The sequence below is a fragment of the Harpia harpyja genome, chromosome 9, assembly GCF_026419915.1.
Source record: "Harpia harpyja isolate bHarHar1 chromosome 9, bHarHar1 primary haplotype, whole genome shotgun sequence".
Lineage (NCBI taxonomy): Eukaryota > Metazoa > Chordata > Aves > Accipitriformes > Accipitridae > Harpia > Harpia harpyja.
The window spans coordinates 42,117,204-42,143,823 of NC_068948.1; the positions used below are offsets into that span (position 1 = coordinate 42,117,204).

Sequence of the window (26,620 nt, forward strand, 5' to 3'; positions counted from 1 at the left end):
CGGTAGTAGACTTCTCCCTTTCAGGAGCAGCAAGGCTATTTTTTTTCTGCCTCATGAAACTGCAACGTAAGTAATAAGCTGGGATCAGAGGCACAATAACATTAACCCAACAGCAAAAATAGGGTGTCAGATAAACAAGAGAAATTAGGTCATGGCTTAGGGTGGGTCAAGACAGGCACCAATTTTAATAGACAAAATGCCCTGCTTTAAATCATCTGTTTCGGTATTTTTTATTTTAATAGCACTACCCAACTTTAATTACTAAAATTTTTTTTTTTTTTTTTCCTCCCAAATTAAGTTGATTCTAACTGGCTGGTGATCGTGACTAACATGTTGATTTGCAACTAATATGTAGTTCAGACATTAAATTTGGCATAAATTTTCTCATCAGGAGGATATACCTTTAAATGCATACTTAAAGTTATTAAATAAATTTTATGATTCTTATTTTTATATTAAATTATGGTAAACACTTTTACTAGATAAATTAGTTATATCCGAGTCAAAATTGCTGTTCTAGAGCTAGAAATATACACTTCAATCCAAAGCCCAGTCAACACACAAGCTGCTCCTGGATGGATCATTAGTAAAAAACCTATGCGTATTTGCCATATTTAATAATAATTGTTTAAAAGCTTGTCAATTTTTTTCATTTAAAACTAAAATACGTATTCAGTAAATTAAATTAAATTTCGTTAAATCTCTGTTTACCTCAAAATTAGTCATTTCTTGATTGGAGAAAGACGACACTTTTCTGATTCCTTTACCATCAGTTTATTCTAAGTTAACTGAACCTACTTGAATAAGCTGAAACTTCAAAATATTCTCTCAACACCTGTGAAAGGTCCTACAAGTCATCAACAGCTGGGTTATCACTTCAGCCTTTGACCCCCAGTACTTTCTCAGTGACATCCCTCTTCTACCAGTTTGGCACTAACTCCTTGAAACTCTTGCAGAAGGCGTGCAATTTAAGCACAAAGTTCATACAGTATCTTAAATACTGCTTAAGTTTGGCCCTTGAAGTAAGTTGCGGAGTTTAAATACCAGTATTTTTAAAAAGTAACATGACAGTTACCATGTGGCTGAATGAATCTATACAATTTTTAAAAAAGCCTCCGTCATTTTCATAACAAAAGTTAAGAGGAAGTAATCAATTCTAACACTACTGCAGTCTGATTAACCTCATAATTAATCCTTTACTTCTAAAAGAACTACAGTGACCAACAGCAAGTCATGGCGTATATAGGATGTTAAAATACAACAGTTTGTTTTAAACACTACCTTAGCAATGGCATCTTGCAATCGATTGGCATCATTGCGAGTGTGTGCCAGCTCTTCTTGCAGACTACTGGCCAATGTCTCTGCTTTTTCTTTATCCAGCCTGACACTCTCCAGCAAATCTTGTATATCTGATTTATCTCCAGAGTTGTGTATAGAATACAATTCAGCCACTTTTTGCTTTTCATGCTCTAACTGAGCTTTCAGCCTGTTCATCTCAATCTGGTCACTGGCTACTGTGGCTTTGTACTCCTCTAAGGTAGATGCTATCGCTGTTTTGCTTTTCTGCTCCGACTCAATAATCCGTTCCATGTGGTGATTTCGTTCTTTTAATGCCCCTATCATTTCTTGGGCCTCCTTGTTGTCTTGTTCTGCCATCTTCAAAGTGTTGCTCAAGTGCTGCTGAACACCTAACAGCTGCTCTCGCTCAAACCGAGCGTTCTCTGCAAGGTCCATATAACGTTGCTCTAACTCCATGTAGCGACCACTTTTCATATCTTCATCAATTACATACGAAATATGGTGTTCATCTAAAAGGGACCGAAAATACTCAATCTGACGGCTGAAGTGTTCCAACTTGTCACTTTGCTGGCACAAAGATTCCATGAGGATTACTTTTTCCTCTCCAAGTCTTTCATTCTCACTGTTTAGCTCTTGTGTTATTTGTTGCAAATCTGCAAGCTCTTGAAGTGTGGCTTGGAGCTCTTCAGCTGTGCTGTGTTGATTCTCTTCCATCTGATGTATCCGTTCTGTCAGACAAGCTACGGACACTTCACTTGCATTGCCACTGCTTCCCTTCCTAGATCTTTCTATGCTTGGTACACCTTCAGACTCTGAGGATGATGGAGCATCTAAGGCATCATCACTTGATGTCAGTGGCTGATAAACTTCACTGCACTCACTGTCTAAATTATCCATGGAATTACTATGTTGGTTGTCCATCAAAGTGTTTTCATCCTGACTTAACAAGTCTTCCATTGATCCAGGAGCAGAACCTTCCACTGAAGATGTCAGAGTACCACCACCATCACTGTGGTTGCCAGCTGTAATCTCTGGACTCAAAGACTGATAGCCGAAGAGTTTTTCAGAGTTGTCCAGCCTTTGTTCCAAAGAAAAGCCTAATGCATTTAGCCTGTCTTTTAACATTCGATTCTCATTCTTCAGCTGGTTGAGCTCTTCTCGGATGGCAGTGTTTTGTTCCTGTAACTGTAGCAACGTAGACTCTACGTCAGTTGGCTGATGGACAACAATGGCCTCTTTTTCTTCAGATTTTTCATCACCTTCAAGCTGATCTTCGTTAAGTCCCAGCTGAGCACGCATATCCCTTAGTTCATTCCTCAGATGCAAGATTTCCACATCTTTAGTTTTTGCTAATGTCAGAAGATCATTCACCTTTGCTTCCAATGCAGCTTTGTCACTGATTTGATTGTCTGATTTGGACTTGCTCATTCGAATATCTGATTCTGGATTGGTGCGACTACGGGAGCGTTTTGCCAGTACCGTATCGTTGGTCCCCTGTCCAGTCAAAGGCAGCTTTTTGCTCTGGCTTAAACGAGAACGATCGCGTATTCTTTCTCTAGAAGAGCTTGACTCTTTATTTCCAGATGAAGTGCTACGCTTAGTTGTGGAACCTGTACCTGTATGTTTTTTGACAGTTAGGAACATTAATTTAAAATACAGTATCCGTAATAGAAGACTCTGTATTTTGTATCAGCACTACAGTGGCTGATTTTCTGAATGACACTGGTAAATACATTTCATAAAATACATTTAGAGTAAACATTTATACAACCTTAATCATGAATCAGTGCAGTTATATTTTAATTGATACATGCTCTACCAATTGCTATGCTTTACCAGTATTTTGAGAACGAGTTTTACCAGTATTTTGAAAATGAGTTAGTCCTTAAAGTTTAACATTTGCAAGTTTCTTTTTTTTCTGTCTTCAACAGGTTCTGATAGATTGTACAAAAACTGCAGCATTGCTATTCCTGCATGTTCAAATTAGTCTCTCTTTTCAGTAGATTTGAATGCAAGCTTTTAAGTGATGAATTGCATATTATGATTCCGCAAAATGAAAGCTAAGGTTTTTTGTATTTTCATCTCATTTCATAAAGACGAGGATAGATTATTACTACTTTATTTCCAGATGCTTTACACCTTTGCAAGCATTACTGAATCCAAAACATAGCAATGGAAAGCAAGACGTGTTTCCATCCATATTGATAACACACTAAATAATTTCACTTTTCTGAACAGTTTCTGAAAGCTCTCTTACTTTATTTCTACAAAGCAATACAGAATGTCCAAAACGTTGACTGCAACAAGTGATTACATCTTAAAGATTTAGTGCTTGTGGCATGGATTTTTTTTAGACAAATTAAGTTATTTTAGACAAATCCGTGATTCTCTAGATTAATTATATCATCTAGTTTTATATAGTAGCTGCATAATCAGTACTGAAAAAATTAAAAGGAACACACTCCAAAAAGGCAATTACATTATTAAAAAACAGGAAAAGAGCACAGGAGGTGTTCGATTTGACCGTGGCCTTACTGACCACTTCATTAGGCAGCCTGGATCCTCAATACGTAACAGCAAAATAAAAAGCCACCCAACTACCATCTTTAAGGATCAATATATCCATTTACCTGCAATAGTTTTGGGTTTATTTTCCAGACTGTTCATGGCTGTCCCTGAAGCTGAAGATGCTGTTGATACACAAGTGCTCTTCTTTGCCTTGACACCATTGGTCATTGCCACTCCACCGCCACCAGCCATCCCCGCTAAGAGGTCATCATTACTCTTAGTCTCAAAGAAAGGGAAGAAGCAGCTTTAAGACAGCTGGCTGAGAAGTCTGCATAGCCAACATTTCTCCTGTTAAAGATTCCGTCAGTTTAAAAAGTACATATTTAACTAGTCATGTGTCTATGCAAGAATGTTGAAAACTATATATGCACTGCACTGTGCAGAGTTGGTAAGTTGAAATTGAACTTCAACTTCTTACATAGGATTGACCATAGAAACTGAGTCTTCTCTCCCCCAGACAAAATGATTAATGTTTTAATACCAAGGAGGAAAAAAAGAAAATTAAGGAAAGCACAGTAACACAACACAGTGTAACACTTCTCAATTTTGACTGAAAGTTCGCTTAAGCATAAAAATGAAGACAATTCTCAGATAATTAAACCACCAAATACTGGGAGGTTAGTATAATGTCCTTCAGTAGAATATGATTAAGTGTTTTCTGGTGGACAAGTTCACAATAAAAAGATCAAACCAAACAACAACAAAAAACAATCCAACATTAATAGAATAGCCTTTCTAGCTCAAAATACTAAGCTACAAGTCACTAGAGACTAGGACAGTATTCAGAGGCAGGAAAAAAGCCACCCTCACCATATATCCTTGCCTTGTTTTCATGCTCTTTACTAGGCACTCTCAGAGATGGGATATTTGTCTGATGGACTTTTTGTCTGACCTCGTATGATCATTCCTGAAACTACTGTTAGCCACAAAAGCTGCCTGGAATGTGACAAAGCAGTAAGCACAGGAGTCTCGAGAACCAGATTCCCAAACAGAGAATCCATCTTTCAGAGTAAAGCAAACTCTAGAAATACTAAGTTCTTAAGTATTAATTGGCAGACTTTACAACTCCTTAAAATGCAATTTTTCAAATGGCAAAACAATCAAAATATGTTAAACATTTTTCCCATTATAAGGGCAGGAAAAATTAAAAGAAAACAGCTGTGTTAGCAGCATTCCTTGAGTAACTGTATTATTCAGCTAAATAACACATTTGAAGTCTCAACCAGCATCCCAGCTAAAAGGCAGTGCTTGGGAATTAACCAGTTGCTTTACATCATGACTTTCAAATTCTGCAGGTTTATAACTTATAGCTTCCATACATATTCATGTTAAGAACTATACGCCAGACATTATGATTCTATACATGAAGAATGAAGGTACACTTGCTTAACTAAAAAAGAAGTTGCATCTCATTCCATTCTATATAGTTTATTTTTGCAAGTGCAAATTTCAGAACAGTTAGGAACACTGATCACAATATTGTGGAAAGGGCATGGATGGGATTTGTGCTATTTACAAAGAACAGCAGCTGCAAAACAAAAGGGAGTTTGGGAAGAGAACATATTTGTTCTGCATGCAGTTGATAGAAATACAGATAATTTACAGATAGAAACAGGTATTTCTAATAGTAAAATCCTTTAGGACAAGAACGTGTTTATTGAATCATGTAGGAAATGGTATAGCCTTCTAAAAAACTTTATAAAAGGTTGGAAGAAAACACATTACTCTGAGGCTCTAGTTTGATGTGCATCTAAGCTGGCTTTTCTGCTGTGAAAAAGCCACTATTGTTCTATTCCACTCTTCTCCATGTGCTTACACACTGTGCTGTGTAAACCGAAGCCTTTTCAAAGGGCTCCTTCCTCCCAGGAGACAGATCGGTTCCTTGATCTGCTACGTTGCACAGTCGTGCAAAACTGCAGATGCAATGTAAGTACCAACAGGAAAATAAAAAAGTTGGAGGGCTACAAATTCAACAAAGCGCACACTACTCATGTGGGGAGAAGAGTTGAGCACAAACTGCTGCTGTATGACAATCCTCCATTAACCTGTAATCTAACCAGATCTCATATCTAATCTAAACCAATTTTGTGGGCATGGGGATAGAGGGGGAGGGAAACAACCTTGTGATGCAACTATCACCTAAACCAAGGTATTACAAAAAGGCATAGAACGGGGATTTTCTATTTTGCTACTGAATCTGCCAATCAGCTGACAAACATGATAGTTCAAATGGACTATTAGCTGTCAGCATTTTTACCCTATTGAAAGAGTGGAGAAATTAGATGTATTGGGTTTGTGTGGCCAGGTTTTGCTAGTGGGGGGGTTACAGGGGTGGCACCTGTAAGAAGCTGCTAGAAGCTTCCCTTATGTCCAATGAAGCCAATGCCAGCCGGCTCCAAGATGGACCCGCCGCTGGCCAAGGCCGAGCCCATCACTGACAGTGGTAGTGCCTCTATGATAACATATTTAAGAAGGGAAAAAACGTTGTTGGGGAACCGAAACTGCAGCTGGAGAGAGGAGTGAGAACATGTGAGAGAAACAAACCTGCAGACACCCAGGTCAGTGAAGAGGGAGGGGGAGGAGGTGCTCCAGGTGCTGGAGCAGAGATTCCCCTGCAGCCCGTGGGGAAGACCATGGTGAGGCAGGCTGTCCCCTTGCAGCCCATGGAGGTCCACGGTGGAGTAGATATCCACCTGCAGCCCGTGGAGGACCCCACGCCGGAGCAGGGGGATGCCCGAAGGAGGCTGTGACCCCGTGGGAAGCCCGCGCTGGAGCAGGCTCCTGGCAGGACCTGTGGCCCCGTGGAGAGAGGAGCCCACGGAGCAGGTTTCCCGGCAGGACTTGTGACCCCATGGGGGACCCACGCTGGAGCAGTGTGCTCCTGAAGGACTGCACACCGTGGAAAGGACCCACGCTGGAGCAGTTCATGAAGAACTGCAGCCTGTGGGAAGCACGCACGCTGGAGAAGTTCGTGGAGGACTGTCTCCCATGGGAGGGACCCCACGCTGGAGCAGGGGAAGAGTGTGAGGAGTGCTGCCCCTGAGGAGGATGAAGTGGCAGAGATAACGTGTGATGAACTGATGGTAACCCCCATTCCCCATCCCCCTGCGCTGCTGGGGGGGGTTGGTAGAGAATCTGGGAGTGAAGCTGTGCCTGGGAAGAAGGGAGGGGTGGAGGGAAGGTGTTTTGAGATTTGGTTTTATTTCTCATTACCCTACTCTGGTTTGATTGGCAATAAATTAAGTTAATTTTCCCCAAGTCGAATCTGTTTTGCCCAGGACAGTAATTGGCTGAGTGATCTCTCCCTGTCTATCTCGACCCACAACCCTTTGTTGTATTTTCTCTCCCCTGCCCAGTTGAGGAGGAGGAGTGATAGAGCGGCTTTGGTGGGCACTTGGCGTCCAGCCAGGGTCAACCCACCACATTAGTTTAAACTTTTACACACTTATAGTACAAGTACATGTTATCAAGCCAAATGGGTCAAGATGTGACTCAGCTTGAAGGAAAAAAAAAAAAAATGCTAAGTAAAATACACACTTTCTGACATTAGTCATCTCCAGTCCTTGCTGAACAAAGGAATTTAAGACAGCCATTCTTCTTCTGACTTACCCATAAACTATTTCTAGTCTAGGCTGGAAGGCACTGCCTCCTCTGCAGCCAATTAGTAAACAGTTTCTCAAAACTGTAACACTATACTCTTGGCAAAGAAAACTATTTAGCAAAGCTTTGGAAAAGTTACAAACCAGCAGCTCTCTTTTCTTAATGCTCTACAATGGCAACCATTCTTGACTTTAAAAATCAAAGTATTTTTGTAGCGTATATTTTTAATGAAAGCAAAATCAATGTCATATGTTTATTAAACAGCTTTTTCCTCAAGGAAGAAGTTTCTCCCATTTACTGAGAACAGTGCAATCTTGCTTAGCATTAAACCCCCTACGTTAAAGTATGAAAAATTAGAAAATATCATAATTAGAAATGTTTATCCACACCTATTTTGATTTTCTATATAAAAAACCACTTTATAATTATACAATTCATATTCTGGTTTCCCTCACAACTTACTTTCAGTGCAATGAAACTTGAATGATCACCTCTACAATTCATTTCATCTTAGTTTCTCAACATATATATCCTACTTACTGCACCTCATTCAAATCCTTTTTTTTTATATATATCTAATTATTCCTACCTGGGATTTTCTTTGATGCTTGCTGTTGCTGCATTTGAGTACTTCAAACATTAAACTTCACAACAATCTGTAATTAAGTTACTGCATTTTGAAAACAGAATACTGAAGCCTAGACACATGAATACTGAAAACACATTCTAATTTGTAATATTCAAATGTTGGTGTCAAAGTCCTGGCTTTTCATGAACATTGGATTTTGCAATTCATTTATACGAAGTACAGCTGCCGTCTAATTACAGTTGTGTTAGCATGATCACAAGCTCATTAGCTATAGAAGTCAAAACCCAATGATCTTAAAAATAAGAACATACTGTTATTTGCAGAGTATTTTTTGACAGATTAAGAACTAGAAGTGGCTGGCAGTTAACCTGCTGTAATAATGTGTGTGGGGTGGTGGTGGGGTGCTGAACATTTACAAAAGTCCTGGGCAAAGTGGGAGCCAAAAACCTACAAAGAAGTAACCGACAAAAAGGCATTCCGAAGCTGACGGACAGCCTGACCTCTGGAACAGTGTTCAGCAGTACAGAAGGGTGGGTCTCACAGTTTCTTCCTGTGCTCATTGTCCACACACTTTGAAAACTCCACAAAAAAGGACAAATCTATGGAACAATGCATAGTGAAAGAAGCCCACCCAAAGCTGAACATTGGCCTATGGTTATATCATGAAGGAGATCGGAAAAAAACCAGACTATAATTACAAAGTAATTTTCAATTTTGCAACAGTATTACTGGCTGAATTAAGATTGGTATAGTACTGTAAGTGTGTATTTCTACTCCTTAACAGTGCCTTTCATTCAATATTCAACTCGAAGTTTTCTGTATCTATATGCATACTTACTTTGAGGACTGAATAAATTAGTAAGCTGTTGCAATTAAAGTTATTTAATGCTGGCATTTTTTTTTTGGTCAAGGAATATTAAATGAAATTCATAATACACACACTAATTCATCAAGTCTTAGAGAAGATCCTACAACCACTATGAGGAAAACAATGTGCCAAATGCTTCATCAACAAGATCAAGTATAAAAATTTTATATATTTTATAATACATATATTTATATGTATTATGTATTCTATAATATATATTTTATATATTATATATTTTATAGTATATATTTATATAATTTTATATATTTATTTTAATTTTAAAAATAATTCAACTTGTTATTGGTACTTCTTTCAAGCCAGTAATTTTAAATGTGATTTGCCAGTATCAGTAAGTCAAAAAAAGACAAACAACTAACTTTGTTGTATAAGTATGCAACACTCAAAGAAGATAAGAGTCATCAATATTATTATGTCATAGAGCTGGCACAACAGCAGCTTAACAAGTAAAAGACATCCAACTGTATGAGTAAGCCTGGCTGTAACATAAAGCCGAGATAAGTTTTAGCAATTAAGAGAGAAATTTTCATTGTCCCTTAAACTCACAATTGTCATAAATTCTAATCCTACACCCAAACATAGCCAGAAGTATTACTAATATAAGTAAAACTGTAAAAGCATACTGGGTCAAATTACTTCAGTGTTAGATCATCCTCCTCCTCCTTTATCTCACTGAGAGGTATGACATAAGAAACTTGATAAGTAAACTACAAAGGACTTTTGTTTCCATATGCTTTGAAAGGTTTCTAGAAATACAAAATAAGTAGTGTCAACAACCATCAAAAGATTATTTAAAGTTAAGAAAACTGCAAGATACATTGGGTGGCAGAGGAAAGGGGGGGGGCACTGGGAGAAAAATCTAGCTGAAACCTGGCTTGCAAGTTCATCAGCAAAAGTATTAACCACTTCTATAAAGGAAAAGCAAGAAGAAAAGAGAGAAAGGGAACGCACCTTTTGACTTCAGTAAGCCTGTATAGCTATTACAGAGATACCTCAATCCTTACCGCTTCTTTAATTTTAGGTCTTTACTTGCCAGTTATTTAAATGGCCTATCTGGCTTCCTACAGGTGACAGTGGTTCAGGCCCCAGTTGCAGACACCAGTCCTTTTCCTTGTTCTGTTCATTTGCTCCAGGGCAGCAGCAGCAGTGCCACAGCTCTGCATACTGGGCTGCAGAAAGGCAAAAGGAGGTGGGTCCAGCCATGTTTCCTTGCCATGAGAGAGAGGCAGACCAGGCAGGCTCATACCATCCATCCAACCCAGATGTGTTCGCTCCCAGGTGAAAACTCCACACCAGCACACCTCAGTATATCTTATTTTTCTTGGTTGTTGAAAACCATATGCTCCTAAATCTGCTGCCCTATTTTGCTAATATAAGAGAAAACCTCTACCTTTGAACTTGTTCTAGGAGCAAGAATCAACCTGTGAAAATTCAGCTCAAGCAGTACTTCACACCAAGCAAAGGCCAAAACGGCTAGAAGAATACAGCTGCACTGACCTGACACAGATCACTGATATCAAAAAGTTTCTCATGTTAGATACCTCATTAGTTCTTTTTTCAGAATTAGTAAATAACTTATCGAACCCCATTAGTCACTGACACACCATTCTGAGCATAACACATGACACTACTAATAACATTCATCAGAATGCAACTTCCACTCTGCTCCTTTTGCAGAACAGCCAAGTTGTGCAAAGTATATTGCTTTCCATCACATCACACATTGCAATATGAAAAATATAGCACGAATGCCACACAAGGTCCTATTACCCTGCCCAGTGCTGTGTAACTATCCAAATTCCCTTCAGTTACCCATATAATAAACCTCCAGTCTAAGCTACATTAAAGACATGCCTTAAAAATTCTGCTCTTTTTAAAGCTTTACTGTAAAAAGTATAAATAATCAGAATGTTCTATTGGTTATTACCTTCAAAAGAGATGCTGATGTCCCAGTTTTGGAGAGTTTTGTTACTGCAGACACTGAGGAGCCGTTTTCTGGTTTGGCTTTTTCAGTTGCTTGACTTTTATTTACTCCAGGCACTTTGGGCACTGAGCCAACACTCCTGCTTGCTTTCTTCATTCTGGGCTGTCTGTTTATGATGCATTTACAAACAAATCTACAAGCAGAAAGAAAGAAATTTTAAATATAAAATACAAATGAAAAGCAATGCCTTTTTTATAATGCTCTATTTAAGACCTGAAGTCCACAACAGCAAAGACCACAAATTAGAGCCAAACAGAATGCATGTGACTGACCAATGGTTTTTGCTCTTTTTAAAAAGGAATTTTTACCAAGAACTAAGCACTTCCTACAGCTCCACTCCAAATTATAATTTTTTTTTCAGTTCTCTTTCCACAAATGGCACTCAACCGAGGATATTTTATAAGTGACCCATGTTGCCGAGTTCACTCGTTAGCTAGCAAAGAAAAGGCTTATTAGAGCAGCAGTGTTCTTTATTTCTGACTGTGGGAAGGAAAATACCATGGGAATATTCAGGCAACAGCCTGACTACCACCAACACTGGATCTGAGCAAAGATTACCACCAGCTTGGTAACTAAAGTACTGAGAGAGTAACAGCAGTTGTAAAAAAAAAAAAAAAAAAAAAAAAAAGTATTTCATAAAAATGAAAAGTAGTTGAAAAATTCAGATTCCCTGAAACCATTTATTATTAAAAAACACGTTAATAAACACATGGGATCTTACAAAATTTAATACTAGTCATATGATTATGAGGATTACCTCTGAGAAGAAACCAGAAGTAACCCACCGTGCTCCACGGGCTGCAGTGAGGACACTTCAGCATCTTTACCTTGCCTTCAAGTTTTTTCAAACAGCAGACAACTGTCAATACTGTCATTCCAACCATCAGCAAATAAACAAAACCCCAGAAAACAAAGCTGACTACTCAAACCAGTAGCAGCTGCAGCAGACCCAAACACTGCAGTTATCACAAGAACTGCTAATTCTGGAAGACAACCTAAGAAAGGGTACACTAGCCAACAGCCATAATTTGAAGCATGGACTACCAGAAAGACTAGACACATCGGGATCATCTTCCCTCTTGCAAGAGCGAGATAGCTGGCAGCTGTTTTCTTCACGTCCCCTGAGTCAGAAGACATAGGATGGAAGATTAAGAGGAGGAAACTTCCACTCCCCTTTCAGTCTTACAGATTCCGAGTGGAAGTAAGTGATCGGGTTTATCTGAGCCCAATATCCTGCAGCTGATTAGAAACATGCAACACATCTAGTTGTCTCCATCTCTTAAAAAGTGAAGCATTTCAAAGGCACAAAAAGCAGACTGACGATTGAGTGCATGAGATGTGTGACATAAAAACACAGTGATCAGGAGTACTAATTCATTTCAGCTAACAAAATTAACACCATATGCTTACACACAGTCCTTCCTCCTCATCACCATCTCTGCAGCACACAAGTATATTTCAAGTCTGACTTTTATAAAAGTCAGTAAAACTCCAGGAGTTTTGCCTCCTCAGACCCCTATGTGCTGTTAGCAGAAGCAAGAGGAAGTTTCATTTTAAGACACTGAAAGTATTTGTTTATAGCTTCCAGATTCCCTTTAGCTCTCAAAGCTGGCATGAACAGACACAGAAAACTTTGTTTGCTGTTGCAGTTTCATCATCAGAATGTCAAAAATGCACCGGTCCTGCCATACGGCTACTAGTAATCACAACGCCTTCACAGAAGATTAAATAACTGAGAGATAATTTGAGGCACTCCTAAGAAAACCAAAACCCAAACCAGAAAAGCCCCATGAAAATAATATGTTTGCTATACACACATAATTTTAAGTGGTACAACTGCCTACCAGATTCCAGAAGCAGATGCTAATGTTTACAGGTAGGCCTAAGCTGCCACACTTACAATTCTTGCCTTTTTCATGTTCAGGAGTTGAACACTTACTTGTGCTTTTGATCTTATTCAGTTGAAAACTAAAACTGAAAAGACCAAAGAGGATAGAGTTGTTTAGTAAAACTGGCATCATTACTATTGAATGATATTTTTGATGTTCTACAGGCTACATAAAAAAGTTGTCCATAGCACGCTTGAGAAATAATCAAACTTCAGTGCACAGCTTGTTGTAAAGCTGACTACATTTAAAAAATTATCTCAAAGAAAAAACTATACTCTTGCAACAAACCCAGTAAATCAGAACCATGGCTTTTTGACAGCTCATAGAGCCAGTAAACCAGTGCTATAATGAAGGTTAGGGTATGGGCAACTATATGACTATCGTACATTTGGGCAGGGCTTGACAACCCTGTCTGGTGATCTAGGTAAAGCAGTAGCTCCAGCTGGCCTGCACATACCCAGCAGTGGCCATTTGCAATACACATTTATCAAGCCTACAGAGCACATTCATCAAGTCTGACACATCTTACAACGTGCCAGATACACATTGCACACATCATCTTTGCCTGCACAGTAAAAGATCAATACATTTGGGATCCACTTATTATAGCAAGTAATGTAGTAACATAACCCACTCGATGTATAATCTCAAAAACAAATACAGGCTAATATTAGCTTTTATAGTATAAACCATTTATACTCTTACGAATATATCACAGAGGTCAGCGGTAACAGAAGACTGTATGCAGTCAAATGTTTCTCATCCATAACAGCTTTGTAAAAAATGCATGTTTCAGAAGTGATCCTGAAAACATGCAACAGTATTTGCTTCAAGAACAGCAACAGCATAGCAAAGTGATGTAAATAAGTGAAACTAAACAAAGTAACCAAGTATAATCCTCATGTTTCATCACAGCATTACTTTAAAATATCCATAAATTTAACATTGAAAAACATTATTTGTGATTTACTGAAACTCAAAGGCAAAACCACCTTTCCAGAAACTTCAAAGACGCTTAGAGGACAGGGAGGGTTAGGTACCGCTGTTCCTGTTTTTCTTCCAGAGAAACTAAGCTCTAGTAGTTACTTTCTTACTGAAAGAAGATTGTGTAATTATAGTTTAAAAACTGAGAAAAGACACAAATGAGTCCAACTTAACTTAAAATAAAGACACGACATTAATTAGCATTACAGGTTCTAAAAGCGGCTGCTCACTCAGGCTCCTAAAGTGAATTTATGACCTCTCTGTGCCAATTTCTCCCCTCCTGCCTCCTCCAGGAAGGAAGAAGAGGATGGAGTTTCAGCACTGAACACAGAAGACATCAATATTGTTGAATTGTAAGTGGAAAAAGCCCTACTTCACCCAGTTTCTCAAAAGGCAGATACTGCAGATAAAGACTACCTTTATGCTTCTAAAGAACAACACATTCCTTAGGAAGACATAGTATTGGGAACCAGCAGTAAATTTGTCTCTGCCCAACACTAAATTTTAAAATAAGAAATAAAACGCTCACTAGCCAAATGAAGCGTTCTGAAAATTAAGACAGAACACTAGTGATTCAAATGAGAGCTAAAAATATTATTTCACTATTGTTTTAAAAAGCAAATACTGCATATAAAACCATACTTCATATTTTGCCCTAGGGAGAAAGACAGAATTACTGAAGACCTCCTTTCGCTTTACACACACCTCCTCCTACCTCAAACAAAAAAGAAAAAAAAAAAAAAAAAAAAAAGAGTAAAGTAGAAGCTTAACCCTAAAAAGTTGCAGTGGAATTAAGAGTTGTAACTCCACAAGACAGTCAAGAGAGACTTCTGGTCTCTCATATCACACTACTAAACATCTATCAACAGACACAAGATGTTACTGGAAAACATTTGATTAATACTAGCACTACAGTATCAATTATAAAATTAATCAGGATGGAAAAAAGCCGAAACAAGCCCAAAACATCAGATAGAAAGACTGCATTCCTAAAGTAAAATGTAACTATTCGCTCTAACCTGTACCCTTTCCCAGACGTCTCTCTTTCCACAGCACACATAGTACAGGAAACAAAAGGGAATCTTGTTCAGGAGCGTGCTCTCCTTGCTCTGGTGGAGGCATGTGAAACCAGTCCTGCATTTTATACCAACTGCAAATACAACTCCATAAATAATAATTTAAAAGTGTTTTGCCCAATAGCATGGCTCTGCTCTTTACTGTAAACTGATATGATACATCCACCCAGCCAACATGAAATGCTTTCAGGGTTACTCTTATGTCCTCTTTAGAAACCTGAAAACTGAAGGGGGGTGGGGTATGATTTCTTACTGTGATTATTTTAATCTCATCCCTTATTTAATATGTTTATTTATGCTAATATTGCTGTCACAAAAGTATGGCTCAATTACAAGAGTACAAAAAAATAGTTTCCTCTGCCTGTAAGGTGAGAGAGAGATAAGCAGCAAGGAAGGTATTAGTCTTTTGCCTTTGGTTGAAAATACAAAGTTATCAAGAGGTATTAAGCAGTTTTATCTTTTAAAAAATTGTGAATTATTAAAATGATAAATAATTTTAGAACTACCTTTTAAGAGTTCCAGAAAAATAGAAACAACTAATCCCTCAAATTTGAGGAAACTGAGCATTTTTGAAACATCGAATACCCAAAATACAGAGGAAAATAGAAATATTCACATCTAAGAGCAATGAAGTCAGTACACTTTCACTCTCTATTTGTACAAGTTCTTTGGTTTTGATATATTTAGGCTGACAACTTTTGCCCAAATAATTAGGGAATGACATTTTTAGGTCACTTACACAGTCCCCAAAGGCAGAACTGGGAAGAAAAGATTATGAAATACAGCCTCTTCAACCCCCTGTAAAACACAGATTCAGAACTTCCCCAAGTGTCTGCAGGCAAGACAGCATAGTTACCAACAACTTAACATCTGGGATATGAAATAAGCTACATACTAAGAGACAGTTCTCTACATTTATAATGTCCACAGCTCAAACTTCCAACCTGCAAGCTGCACAAGCACTCTAAAATGATGTCTCTTGCTCAGTAATTCCAAAAACATAATCCATTAACCACTGGATTCCAGAAGTCCAGAGCAAGCAGTGCATTTGTTTTATTCCTTAAGATCGAGACATCAGTTTTAGTGACTTGAAAGTTTGCTGATGCTAGAGGGTTATTTAAGATACCACAGATAACAGAAAACTGCATGGAATCACAGAAGACCCTTATGAGATCAAATGGACAATAAAATCAGCAAATAAAGTTAAATGTAGGTAAACACAAAGCAATCTATCTCTTGGGGAAAAGCAACTTCAGCTTCATATATAAATGTGCTCTCAACTCATCAATACTGCTCAGCAAGACTTCAGTGTTTTGATTCACAGCTTCATTAAACTATCGGTACAGTATTTGGAATAAGGCAAAAGCAAAACAATTCCAGGAATTATTAAAGAAAGGAATAGAGAACAAACCATAAAACACAAATATCACACTCAACAAATCAATTTTTTGCCCATCTACCCACACTTTAATTGGCATGTGCAGTTCTGGTCTCTCGATCTCAAAAAAAGGATTTCTTATAGACCTGAAAAAGGTTCAGCAAGGGGCAAAAATAAGATTAAAGGTATATAATAGCTCCCATGAGACATCTCACAGGGAATATGACAAAAGCCTATCAAATACTGAATGGCATCAAGAAGGCAGACCGGGACTGGCTGTTAATCATCTCTTCCAGTACTAAAACTAGGGACCAGCAAATGAAGTTAGAGCCAGGTTCAAAGTAAGAAAAATGAGCCATATTTTTAATGCAGATTGAAAGAATGCTGTGGCTGCACGAAGCGCAAGTGGAAGGGGAAACTGGACATGGACAAGGTAGAGAAATTCCCTAATGGATGCTAAATAGCTGAGCACAAAGGGCTTAGAAACCCCTCTGAGCCAAAAGTAATTGCAGGGTGGGAAAGCAGTCAGGCTAGGAGGGAAGACTTCAGTTTTGTTTTTTTTTTCCTGAGGCATCTGCTCACAGCCACGGCTGGACCCAGAGCACCAGGTGGGATGGATCCCTGCTCCAGTCAGGGCGGTGGCTGCTACGTTCTTATGCCGTGAGGAAAATATACAGATGTCAATGATTTATGGGTGCTGCAATTTTGGAACAACTGCTGCAGGTAGTTATTTAGAGAGGAAAGACTTTCCTATTACTTTCTATCTAAAAAATTCAAAAGAGCCTTTATAGTTTTCCATTACAAGTTGTGGAATTACAAAAATAGGAATTCTACCTTTAAGTTACGTTATCCATCCAAGCCATACTTGCTATTACTACTTCTCTTTTAAACAGAAGGGAGGAAAGACCAGAGCTTTGGGCAAGATTTGGCTGTTATACACCTAAATTTCTCTGCTCCTTCTTTGGAGAAAACTTCAGAGCTGTAACTGCTGTGAGCAATGTGTAACCGTTGCAATACTTAACATTCCAGACAAGTGACAGGAACATTTACAGAAGAACTCCTAAACTTAGGAACTGTGCTCTAAAAGCCTTTTCATAACAAAATTAAATAATGTAGTCTTGTTTTCAAGCTCCTATTTTAAACAACCGCTATTTCAAAACACTGCCAAGGAAAGAAAAAGCAACTGTTCATCAACTAAATCCAACCGATTCTTCCTAGCATGGGGAATCTGTTCCACAAGGAAGGGCAGCACTGTCCAAAACTCGGTCTCAGCACTAACTTCTACACTGACTGTACCTTCAGATGCTTTTTTTTTTTTTTTTTGAATTGCAGTTTTGGAAACCAGAACAAAAGACCAGGTAAATCTATACCGTATTGGTATCTATCCTAAAGCTGATTCAAAAATATTCTAAGTGGGCTAAGTACCCCATAACATGCCCATTAACTATGGCTGCTCACACTATAGATGAGAATACCACCCACATTACTATTATATAGGTGGTGTTTCATTGGTGTTGATCATACACGTAATGAAAAATATCCTTGTATCTGAAGGCAGTCTGTGTGTCTCTTACAGTGTAAGCTCAGATAAACCTCAGCCGGCAGAATATGATAAAGAAAACAGAAGAGGGAATATAACATGTCAAATAGTAGTACAATAAACATGGAGGGACACTAAAACCTGGTTTTGGCTACGTTGTCATTTTTCACTCCTTCTGGTAAATTTCACAGTTGCATCCAAATTTTAAGCCATGCGCTAACAGACGATGTAATATATACCTATTTCCTGGATAGTAATTACACCTCTATGTCAGATTTTAAAGGCTTAAACAAACTTATCAGAAATATCAACCTCCTCTGTAAAACCCTTAGGTTAATATCCCAATAAAATAGAACCAACTCTTCTTTTGGCACTGTAGGTTTTCTGGGAAAAAAAAAAAAATTAACACAATAAATTTCCCAGCCAAAGGACTGGCCAGCTTTAACAATAAAAGCAGCTAGTCTAAAAAGTGATATTTGGTCAGTTAACCACGTTAACTGAAAGTGTTGTTATCATTCATCATTCCAAGCATGTTTTAAAGTGTTACTACAAAAATCAATAACCCTCCAGTTACAAAGGTGTATTTAGTGTCATATAACCCTAAGTACATACTGTATTCCTTAACCAACAATCAGATTCCCCTGCACACATGCAAATTTTCCTTACACGGCCAGGGAAGTACTTTCGAAACCCGCAATGTACAATTTTAAGACCAAGGAATTTGGCAGAAGAGCACAACAAAAGGTGCGGAACTAACACAACAGCTTCCTTCTGTTTCAAACTGACTAGCTCAGTAGACAAGGTTTCATTGCAATATACTCTGTCTCTGGCACAGCTGTTCCCAAAAGTGCTGGCTAGAGTAGGTGACCAGTAGTGACCTTTTCCCTTTTGTCCATTGAAAATGTTGTCAGCTGAACTCTTGTATCAACAACTGCAGCAAAGGCTTCTGCCTGTTCGCAGGCAGAAGAAAGGCAGGCAGTAGCCTAGCTCCCATCAGAAAAAGGGGGACAGAGAAAGGACATGCAATGTGCTATTTCAGGAGCTAGACCGGCGGCTCCCAGCACATGTATGTTACAGGTAAAACCTGTAAGATAGGTGAGTCACTTTGACCAAGTCTCCCGTTCATCCAAAACACTCCATCAAATCTTCAGTTTGTGCAAAACCCAAAAACCCCAAATCCTGTTTCCAGCATGGTTACGATGACAAATCTGTTCTTACCAGCTGTTGACTAATGTATTTTCAACTCGAGGACCTTCTATTGCCTGGATTTCTGGAACTAGGAGGTGACTGGGTTCTCACTATGTCCACTTCACCACTGACCTGGTCTGGCAACATTCCTGAAGGCATTGCACCAAAAAAAAGAGAGAACAGGAGAAGCATACAGAGATACACCCCCAGGGACCTTCCCAGCCCCCAGGTGCTTACAGCTCTGGGATTCCCAGCCCCAGAAGAACCTTCCTGGTCTCAGCTGGATGAAGGGAATGGCCTGGATGGGAATGGTCCATCCACAAGCCAGCCTTGCTAAGGCTGGGGGAGAGAAGTGCCTGCTGGGGATTGCTTAAGCTAGTCATGAAAATAATTTAATTGTACCCTGCCACCAAAAGAGGCAGACCCACCCTTCCTCAGTCCTCCCCCTTCTCTCAATTCTAGACATCATAGCTCATTTTTTGATGAGTTGGTTTTTTCAGTCAGATCAGGACTGATCTGACTCACCTTATAATTGCTAGATACTATGCAAAGGAAGCAGCGGGACTGGGAACCAGGAACAAGATGGAAGGCTCACCCTTTCAGAGACGGTATAGCCCCAAATTTGTTTTAATACAGTCTCAGGCTATTGGACACTCAGCAACACCCCTGATTTAAATGAACCTCTCATTGCTGCCCAACCACCACCACTTTCCAAGCCACATGGTAAGACAGATGAGACAGGAGATGAACTGTGTTATTTTTAAGCAATCAACACAAGACAAAACAGGGCACTGACCACCGCGGAGGGTCTGAAGATTGGCTGTCTATGGGTTTGAATTCTGTGCTCTGACCCACATCTTCCTTCACCTCTAAGACCTGCCAGCACCACACTCATTACTTGGTTTAAAATCCTTCAGGTTTGGGAGAGAGACAGAAGACAGAACTGCATGCAAATCTTTCCTAAATACCCTGGTATCGCTAGGGGAGGACCATTTACCCACCCCAGTGTGAAAGCCCAAGGACATACATTTGAGTCACATAGAATAAAAGTCCTTGGGACAGGATGAAGGCTCCCATCTGCAGACACTGGGGTTTTTTTCCTCCCCCAGGAAAAAGGATAGGATACTGTTTCTCTTCCACATTTTTACTCCAAGCCTTCCGGAAAAGGGCGAATCACTAACCAGTTTAGAGTCCCTGTTTCCCTAGACAGTTTGGTTGTTGGAGCAATGCAGGACTCTACATGGGACGGAGCCTGGGAAAGCACTTAAACCCCAGGACCAGTACAGCATCCCTAACTGATGTGACTGCTGATGTGCTGATACCACCATGGAATGCCAAGTGCCTAATGCTTTAGCACTTTCAATTGTGAAACACTATTACGGTATTTCTTTGAGAAGCTCCTATGCCTCCAGGTTTCGTGGCGAGCCTTTGATGTTTGGCTAAAGGCCTTGGAATAGTTTTCCCATTCCCTCCAGAAAAAATGTAGTCTTTCTACTAAAAAAGGCTACACTGAAGTCCTTATAGTTATTTTTTCCTTCAAATATCCTTTACTTGCAACACTAATGTCTATAAGTTATAGACTTAATGGAATTTTCTTCTGTAGATAGATACTATTTATTTTTTACAGGTGTAGATCAGAAACATTTTCAGAAAACTGTCAAGAAGTTCTTATAATGCATATTTCTATAATTTTATGTTTCTAATATAGCAAATTTACTTCCGAATGTGAAATGCAAGTAGACTGAAATCTCATGTGCAAACTTGGAACTATAATCTTTAAAATGTTTTTAATATTTTTCCTGAGTGAGCTTTCACAAACAGAATTTATACCATTTATTATGAATTTGAAAGTGTTGGGTATCTTTCAGACAGACACATAGAGTTAAAATGCAAAAAGAAATAGGTACAAAGCCTAGAATATCAGCATATAGAAGATCAAATCTTGAAAGCATAATATAGAGCTTAGAAGCACATAGTATAAAAGCAGTTTTTGTTTCTTTATGACAACTGATGCATAAATACAACAAATCAATTCCTGCCATTAATGACAAGCTTTTAGTGCTGAAAACACTTATAAGTCTGTAAGTGGGAAACAAAAGGAAGTTAGGAGAGTCAACCAAGATATATGAAAAGATAGTGGTCCAAAGATATGGGACCAAGCCCCTGTATTTTGAGTCCACAGGACTGAAGGGCTGGCAGCACCACGGAATGGCACAAGCCCCTGGGACCTCCAGCAGCTTCACTCTTCTTTCCATTAATCTTAGTGTGTTACTTACAGTACTGATTCCATCTGGAAGAAGACGACAACCAATGACCACAGCACTGAAGAAAGGGGGTAGGCCAGCCTTGAAAACTCATAATGCTCACTTAATTAAGCAGATTTATATTGGTAAAAGACGTTATCTACCATGAAACAAGGATACTTCGCTATTAAATCAGGTTTCTGGGTTCTATTCCTACATCTGCCCATTTTCCTCTATGGCTTTGAGACGACCAGCTCCTTGTGACCGAGCTTGGTTGTAAATCACAGTAATATCTATCATAGCAAACTATCAAAACCTTTGGAAAATAGCAAGACAGCACCCTTAAACTTTTTCAAAGTCATAGGGATGCCCATGCTTATAGGTTGAGGAAAGCCTTGTAGTTTTGTATAAGGCTAGAAAGAAGAATAGCAGCAGTTGTGGAAGACAAGTTTATGTTAGAAAGTATTCATTTTAACATCTTAATTCTTGATGAAAAGTTCTCAGTATAGTCAAACCTGGTGATATTGCTACATTCAAGGATGCATCTCATATTTACAAATCATAAGTCAAGAATAATTTGATGACAACAACTTCCAGCAACCATACCTATTTAAGAAGTTCATCATTTCCAGAAGAGACATATAATTGTCCATCTGATACAAGTAAGTGCAGATAAAAAGTTGCTTTGCATGATCCTGTCATTGCTAGGAAAAAAAGATCTTTTTTTTTCACAGAAAAAAATAAAAGCAAAACTAGAACTTGAAGTGAACAAGTTAGTCAGGTTTGTGGTAGGAATTGTGTCTATAAAGAACAGTTTTAATTATTTTTTTTCTTTTCCTCCAGAAAAGCCCATATTCCTTCAGGGACTTGAAGGAAATATTTGCCATTAACTATTTACAATGCTGGTTACTTCTTAGGGAAAAGCAAACCGAAACAGACAAGACTGTTGTTTGCAAAGAAAGAAATATTTTTCACTGCACAACAGATGTTACTTTAAATGCATACCCATTATCAAATCTCAGTGTCATTTAGCTTGCTAAGTAAAAGAAACTTTAAGCTCAGTAAAACTTGGCAACTCAGTTAAAAAAAAAAAAAAATCCTATGGGTAAATAGAGAAAATCAAGCTCTAATAGATCATTTTTATAAACTTGTACGTGTCAGTTAAGACTTGTCAATATGAAGACTGCCAACGTTTTAGCAATGAACAGTGAAATACGTTGAAGAAGCCTCTCCAGCACCAACCTTCACACAGCAAGGAAATTCTGTAGCCAAAGTTTCAAGAAGGACCCATCTGCCAAAACCACTGTGTGCTTTTAATTAAGAACGCATATAGAAATGTATTATGAAGAACACAGAAAGTTTCAAGGACTGTTAAGAATGCCAGCCTCTTGGTCAAGCTTTCCACACCCCACACCCCCAAATGTATATCCCATAGGAAATCATTATTCACTGGATGTACCTGTGCAGAACATGTATCCTACGTTGGCTAAATGACCAAAGTCAAAGAAATGTTTTTAGCATCAGAAAAATACCAATACTTTCAGGCTGATGTCATCAAATAAATCACGTGACTACTTCAATACTACCTTTATTCTTTTTTAATACTGTTTAAATACTAGATGTTAGATGTTCAGTGCATATATACCAGTTAGTTACAGGCGATCGTTAGCTTGGCTTCATTCTGGCACACAGTCCTGGAAAATAAAATTAACTGAGGATCATGCAAGACTTATCTTTCGTAAATGTCAAACCAAGTCTTGAAGTAAGTAAAAATGAGTTTTCTCTCTTGAAATTTTGCTTAAGTGGCTTTACAGCTCTTTAGTATGTAACAAATGGCTAGCTCTTAATTATGATATTGGGGGGGGTGGTACTGAAACCTTGTAGACTGATCCCCTTTAAAAAGTCTCCTTTTACCTAACTTCACGATTTATTCTTGTATTACTCTTTTCTGCAATTCGGGAGGCTACTAGTTCTGTCACTTATTTGCAACAGTCTCAGTTCTTTGCAAAATTAAGGTATCCTGAGACACTTATTTACAAAGATGAAGATCAGAAATTGCGGTGCCTTTACAGTAAAGAAAAAGTCCTTTTTCCCAAAGAAAATCATGCATGCGTGTGTGAAAACTCCAACGATGAATTATTTGTATATTAAAAGATAGTATCCTATGATTACTTGCAGGCTGCATTAAACTGTTAAGTGCTCCAAATGGTGGCTTCTCTGATCACTCCAGTTGGAATAAGCTCAAAAGAAACAAGTAATATGTTCCTTGTGACTAGTCACTTAAGGCTACGATTAAGTATATAACTCGGCTTCTAACACCCGTTTTTTCTCCCTTTTTCAGTATAAAGACTAAAAATAAGATCAAATGGGGTGATTTTTAAAGGCAGGAAGTACAAGCATAACATTTCTTATGCTGTTTTTCCCACTGAGCAATAGAGATTCAGTCACATTAATAGCATTATACACTAGAACTGGATCCTAGTTGGCAAGACAGGCTCCAACGTTGCAAGATCAAGGCAAGAAAAAAAAAGAACTTCTGAAGTATGTTAGTGAAAGATCGCTTAAGGAGTTTCCATCGCATGCCTCCACCTTCTGAGAATATATTTTCCTCTTTCATACTAACAGAAAGCAAAAATGGCACAAACTTATTTCCCTTCACCATGTTACGTGTAAGTATATATTTATTCATACCTAAAATGTTAACTGTACATGACCTCATCTATTCCGTACAATGAAATCTTTACAGCATAAAAATAACTATTCCAACATGTACTTAGACAGAAACTTCTAAAACTCATTGTCTACACCTTAGACTAGTAACTAACGCAGGCCAGAGATTGTTCTCCAGTTCAGAGGCAAACCTGCACTGCTTGATTTGTGACTATACAGCCAAAATCACTTTCCCCTCTCCCCCATCCAGAAAGGGTGGCCATGTCCCACGTCTGTTTGGAGAAGTCCTGGGATTCACCACCTTTGAATGATGCCCAGGTATGGCCTAGGAAGTTGCTAGATGGCCTAGCTAAGCCATACCAGTGACCATGCTGACAATTTACTAGCATGAATGATCACATGCCAGACCTCAGCCTAGCACCCAAGTTTTCTTTTATTTGCTACAATGGACACACTCTCCATTAAGGGAAACCATCGCTCAAGCCTCTCCTCAAGCCTGATGCAGAAGACGCCTTTGGTAGCAGGCCTGGAAGGGCACAGAGGTCACACTGCCTCAGAACACAGAGGGAAAGGGAAAACACTGCAGAGCTGGTAAGCTGCAAAACACAATAAAAAGTACAGTCCATGAGAACTGGAAATCCCTGCACAGATGTTTGCCCACTGCGACATTCCACCATCATCAAATTTTAATAAACCAATCCCTTACACTACTAAAGAGAGAACACAGATCCTTATCAATGATCACAACAAAGCTCATGGCAACAAACGGCTCTTCGACTTGAGCAGATAAAAGACCTGGGAAATGTGGACTGCAGTGTTTATCTAGATGGCACTGTATTTGACAGAAATGGTACAATAAATTTAAAAGTTTTAAATTAAAAACATTTGAGATGTTTTGTTCCCCACAATTACGTATTGTATTCAGTAGAGAAAGAAAAGTAGACATGGGTCTTCAGACATACAAAAACATCTGAAAAATCAGATTTTCTTTTCTCTTATTTCACATAGTCTCCCAGCCCAGAATCTGATTTTTCCATTAACTGAAAATTAAGTGGCAGTGTTAGCAAGAAACAAGAGACTGCTCCCATCTCAGTTTCTCAGTTTTAATCTCAGACTGCTTACAATGACCTGCTCTTTTCATTTTTGTTAGCTACTACCTAACAACAATCAACTAGGCTGGAGGAGAGAGGAGAAACTGTACATCTGAGCTACTGCAGAAGTATATTGTGATCCACAGAGTGTTAAAAGCAGCCACTGGCTTTAGTTTGCCTACATTTCAGCAGCCAAAGTCCATACCATTAATTACGCAGGAAGCAGCAACAGAAGGTTTATATTTGTTTTTGTGGCGAGTAGAGCTTACGCAGTCTTTGTCCTTCAGCAGAACCTACGGCTCCTCAGAACACTTTTCACCCAGTGGAACCATGTACTAGACAAATTTTTCTGCTACAGGAGAGCTATGTTTTCCAGATCCTAGCAGAGACAGACACTTCATGCAATCACAGACAGTGAGATGCAGATGCCATTGTGGAGAGAAGCGTGCAGTTTGCTGAGCATCAGCACTGCATTGTTTTTCTCTCTGAAGACACAGAGTATGGAAGACTCTTAGAACAGGCTGGTGGCTCTCTGATTTTGACCCAGCTACAGGAACCTGCTTTCCTCCATCCCTGGCACTACCAGGTCACATAAGACTTGCAAGAAGGAATACCGTGAGGCACAGGAAGGCAGACAGCAGGCACAAAACTGGAACTTGTAGGATCTTTCAGCTACAAAAATGCAGAAAAACGGCCCTCCAGCCAAGCATGAGACCAGAATCCAGACAAAGGTCCTCCCCACCACAGCAAAACCTAGCTACAAAGGTGTTGAAGTGCAGGTACTCTACCTCTCTCCTCAGAAAGCTCCCACACGCACCACCACCCCCCCTCTCTACAGAAACAAGCCAGCAGCGTGAAACAAAACGATTTCACCGTGGGATGCAAACCCGGGCAAACCTGAGCTTGCCCCGCTAGCCGGCAACGGCGAAGCCCTCCGTTACCTCACCGTCTCCCAGCCAGACGGGCGAGCCGGCCTCCCCCGGGGCGAAGCGCCGCGGAGGGACGGTCACAAAATGGGTGACAGGGACGACGCAGCGCGCATCGGCCAGCGAGGGGAGGGAGGGGGATGCCGCCGCCGGGCGGCCCCTGAGGCGGGAGCGGGGCGGCTGTCACCGCCGCGGCCGGCTGAGAGGGCGAGCGGCGCGGCGGGGAAGGCGGGGGGGGGGGGGTGGGGTGACAGCGCGGCCGGCGGCCCCTCGGGGCAGAGGCGGCGGCGGTGGTGGTGAGGAGAAGACCGAGCCCGGGGGCGGGCGGCGCGGGAAGGGGGCTCGTCGCGGCGGTGAGGCGCTGCGGCCGGCGGGAGCGAGGTGCGAGCGGCCGGAGCTCGGGACATAGGCCCTGCCGGGGCCTGGCGCGGTGGCGGGCGACCCCCCCGGCGGGCGGGGGTCGGGGCTGGGCTAGGCTAGGCTAGGCTCGCCGGCGCTCGGCGCTTACCGGGCAGCCGCCTCCTTCCCGCTTCTTCGCGGCGCGGCCCGAGTCTCGGGGGGACCGGGCCGGGCCGGGCCGGGCCGCGAGCGCCGCCGGCGGGAGGGGGAGGGGGCGCGGAGGGGCGCGCGGGGACGGCAGGGACCCCTCCGCCCGCCTCCGCCTCCGCCCCGCCCCTCGCGGGCGGTACCACGGCACTGCGCAGGCGTC

General features: G+C 40.1%; 1 protein-coding gene across 2 annotated transcripts in view; it reads right to left on the reverse strand.

The window, feature by feature from the left end:
- Positions 1-26,579, reverse strand: part of SPECC1L (sperm antigen with calponin homology and coiled-coil domains 1 like) — a 66,885-nt gene extending 40,306 nt beyond the window's left edge. The window contains exons 1-4 of one of the 2 annotated variants that reach the window (XM_052796147.1): positions 26,420-26,579; positions 10,870-11,059; positions 3,930-4,083; positions 1,282-2,915 (exon numbers count right to left, since the gene is read on the reverse strand). In XM_052796147.1, coding sequence (XP_052652107.1) covers positions 1,282-2,915; positions 3,930-4,083; positions 10,870-11,022 — 1,941 coding nt within the window. In that variant the 5' untranslated portion in view covers positions 11,023-11,059; positions 26,420-26,579. Of the gene's footprint in view, positions 1-1,281; positions 2,916-3,929; positions 4,090-10,869; positions 11,060-26,419 lie in introns of both variants that reach the window. The other variant, XM_052796146.1, reaches the window with a different exon arrangement.
- Positions 26,580-26,620: the final 41 nt, after the last annotated feature.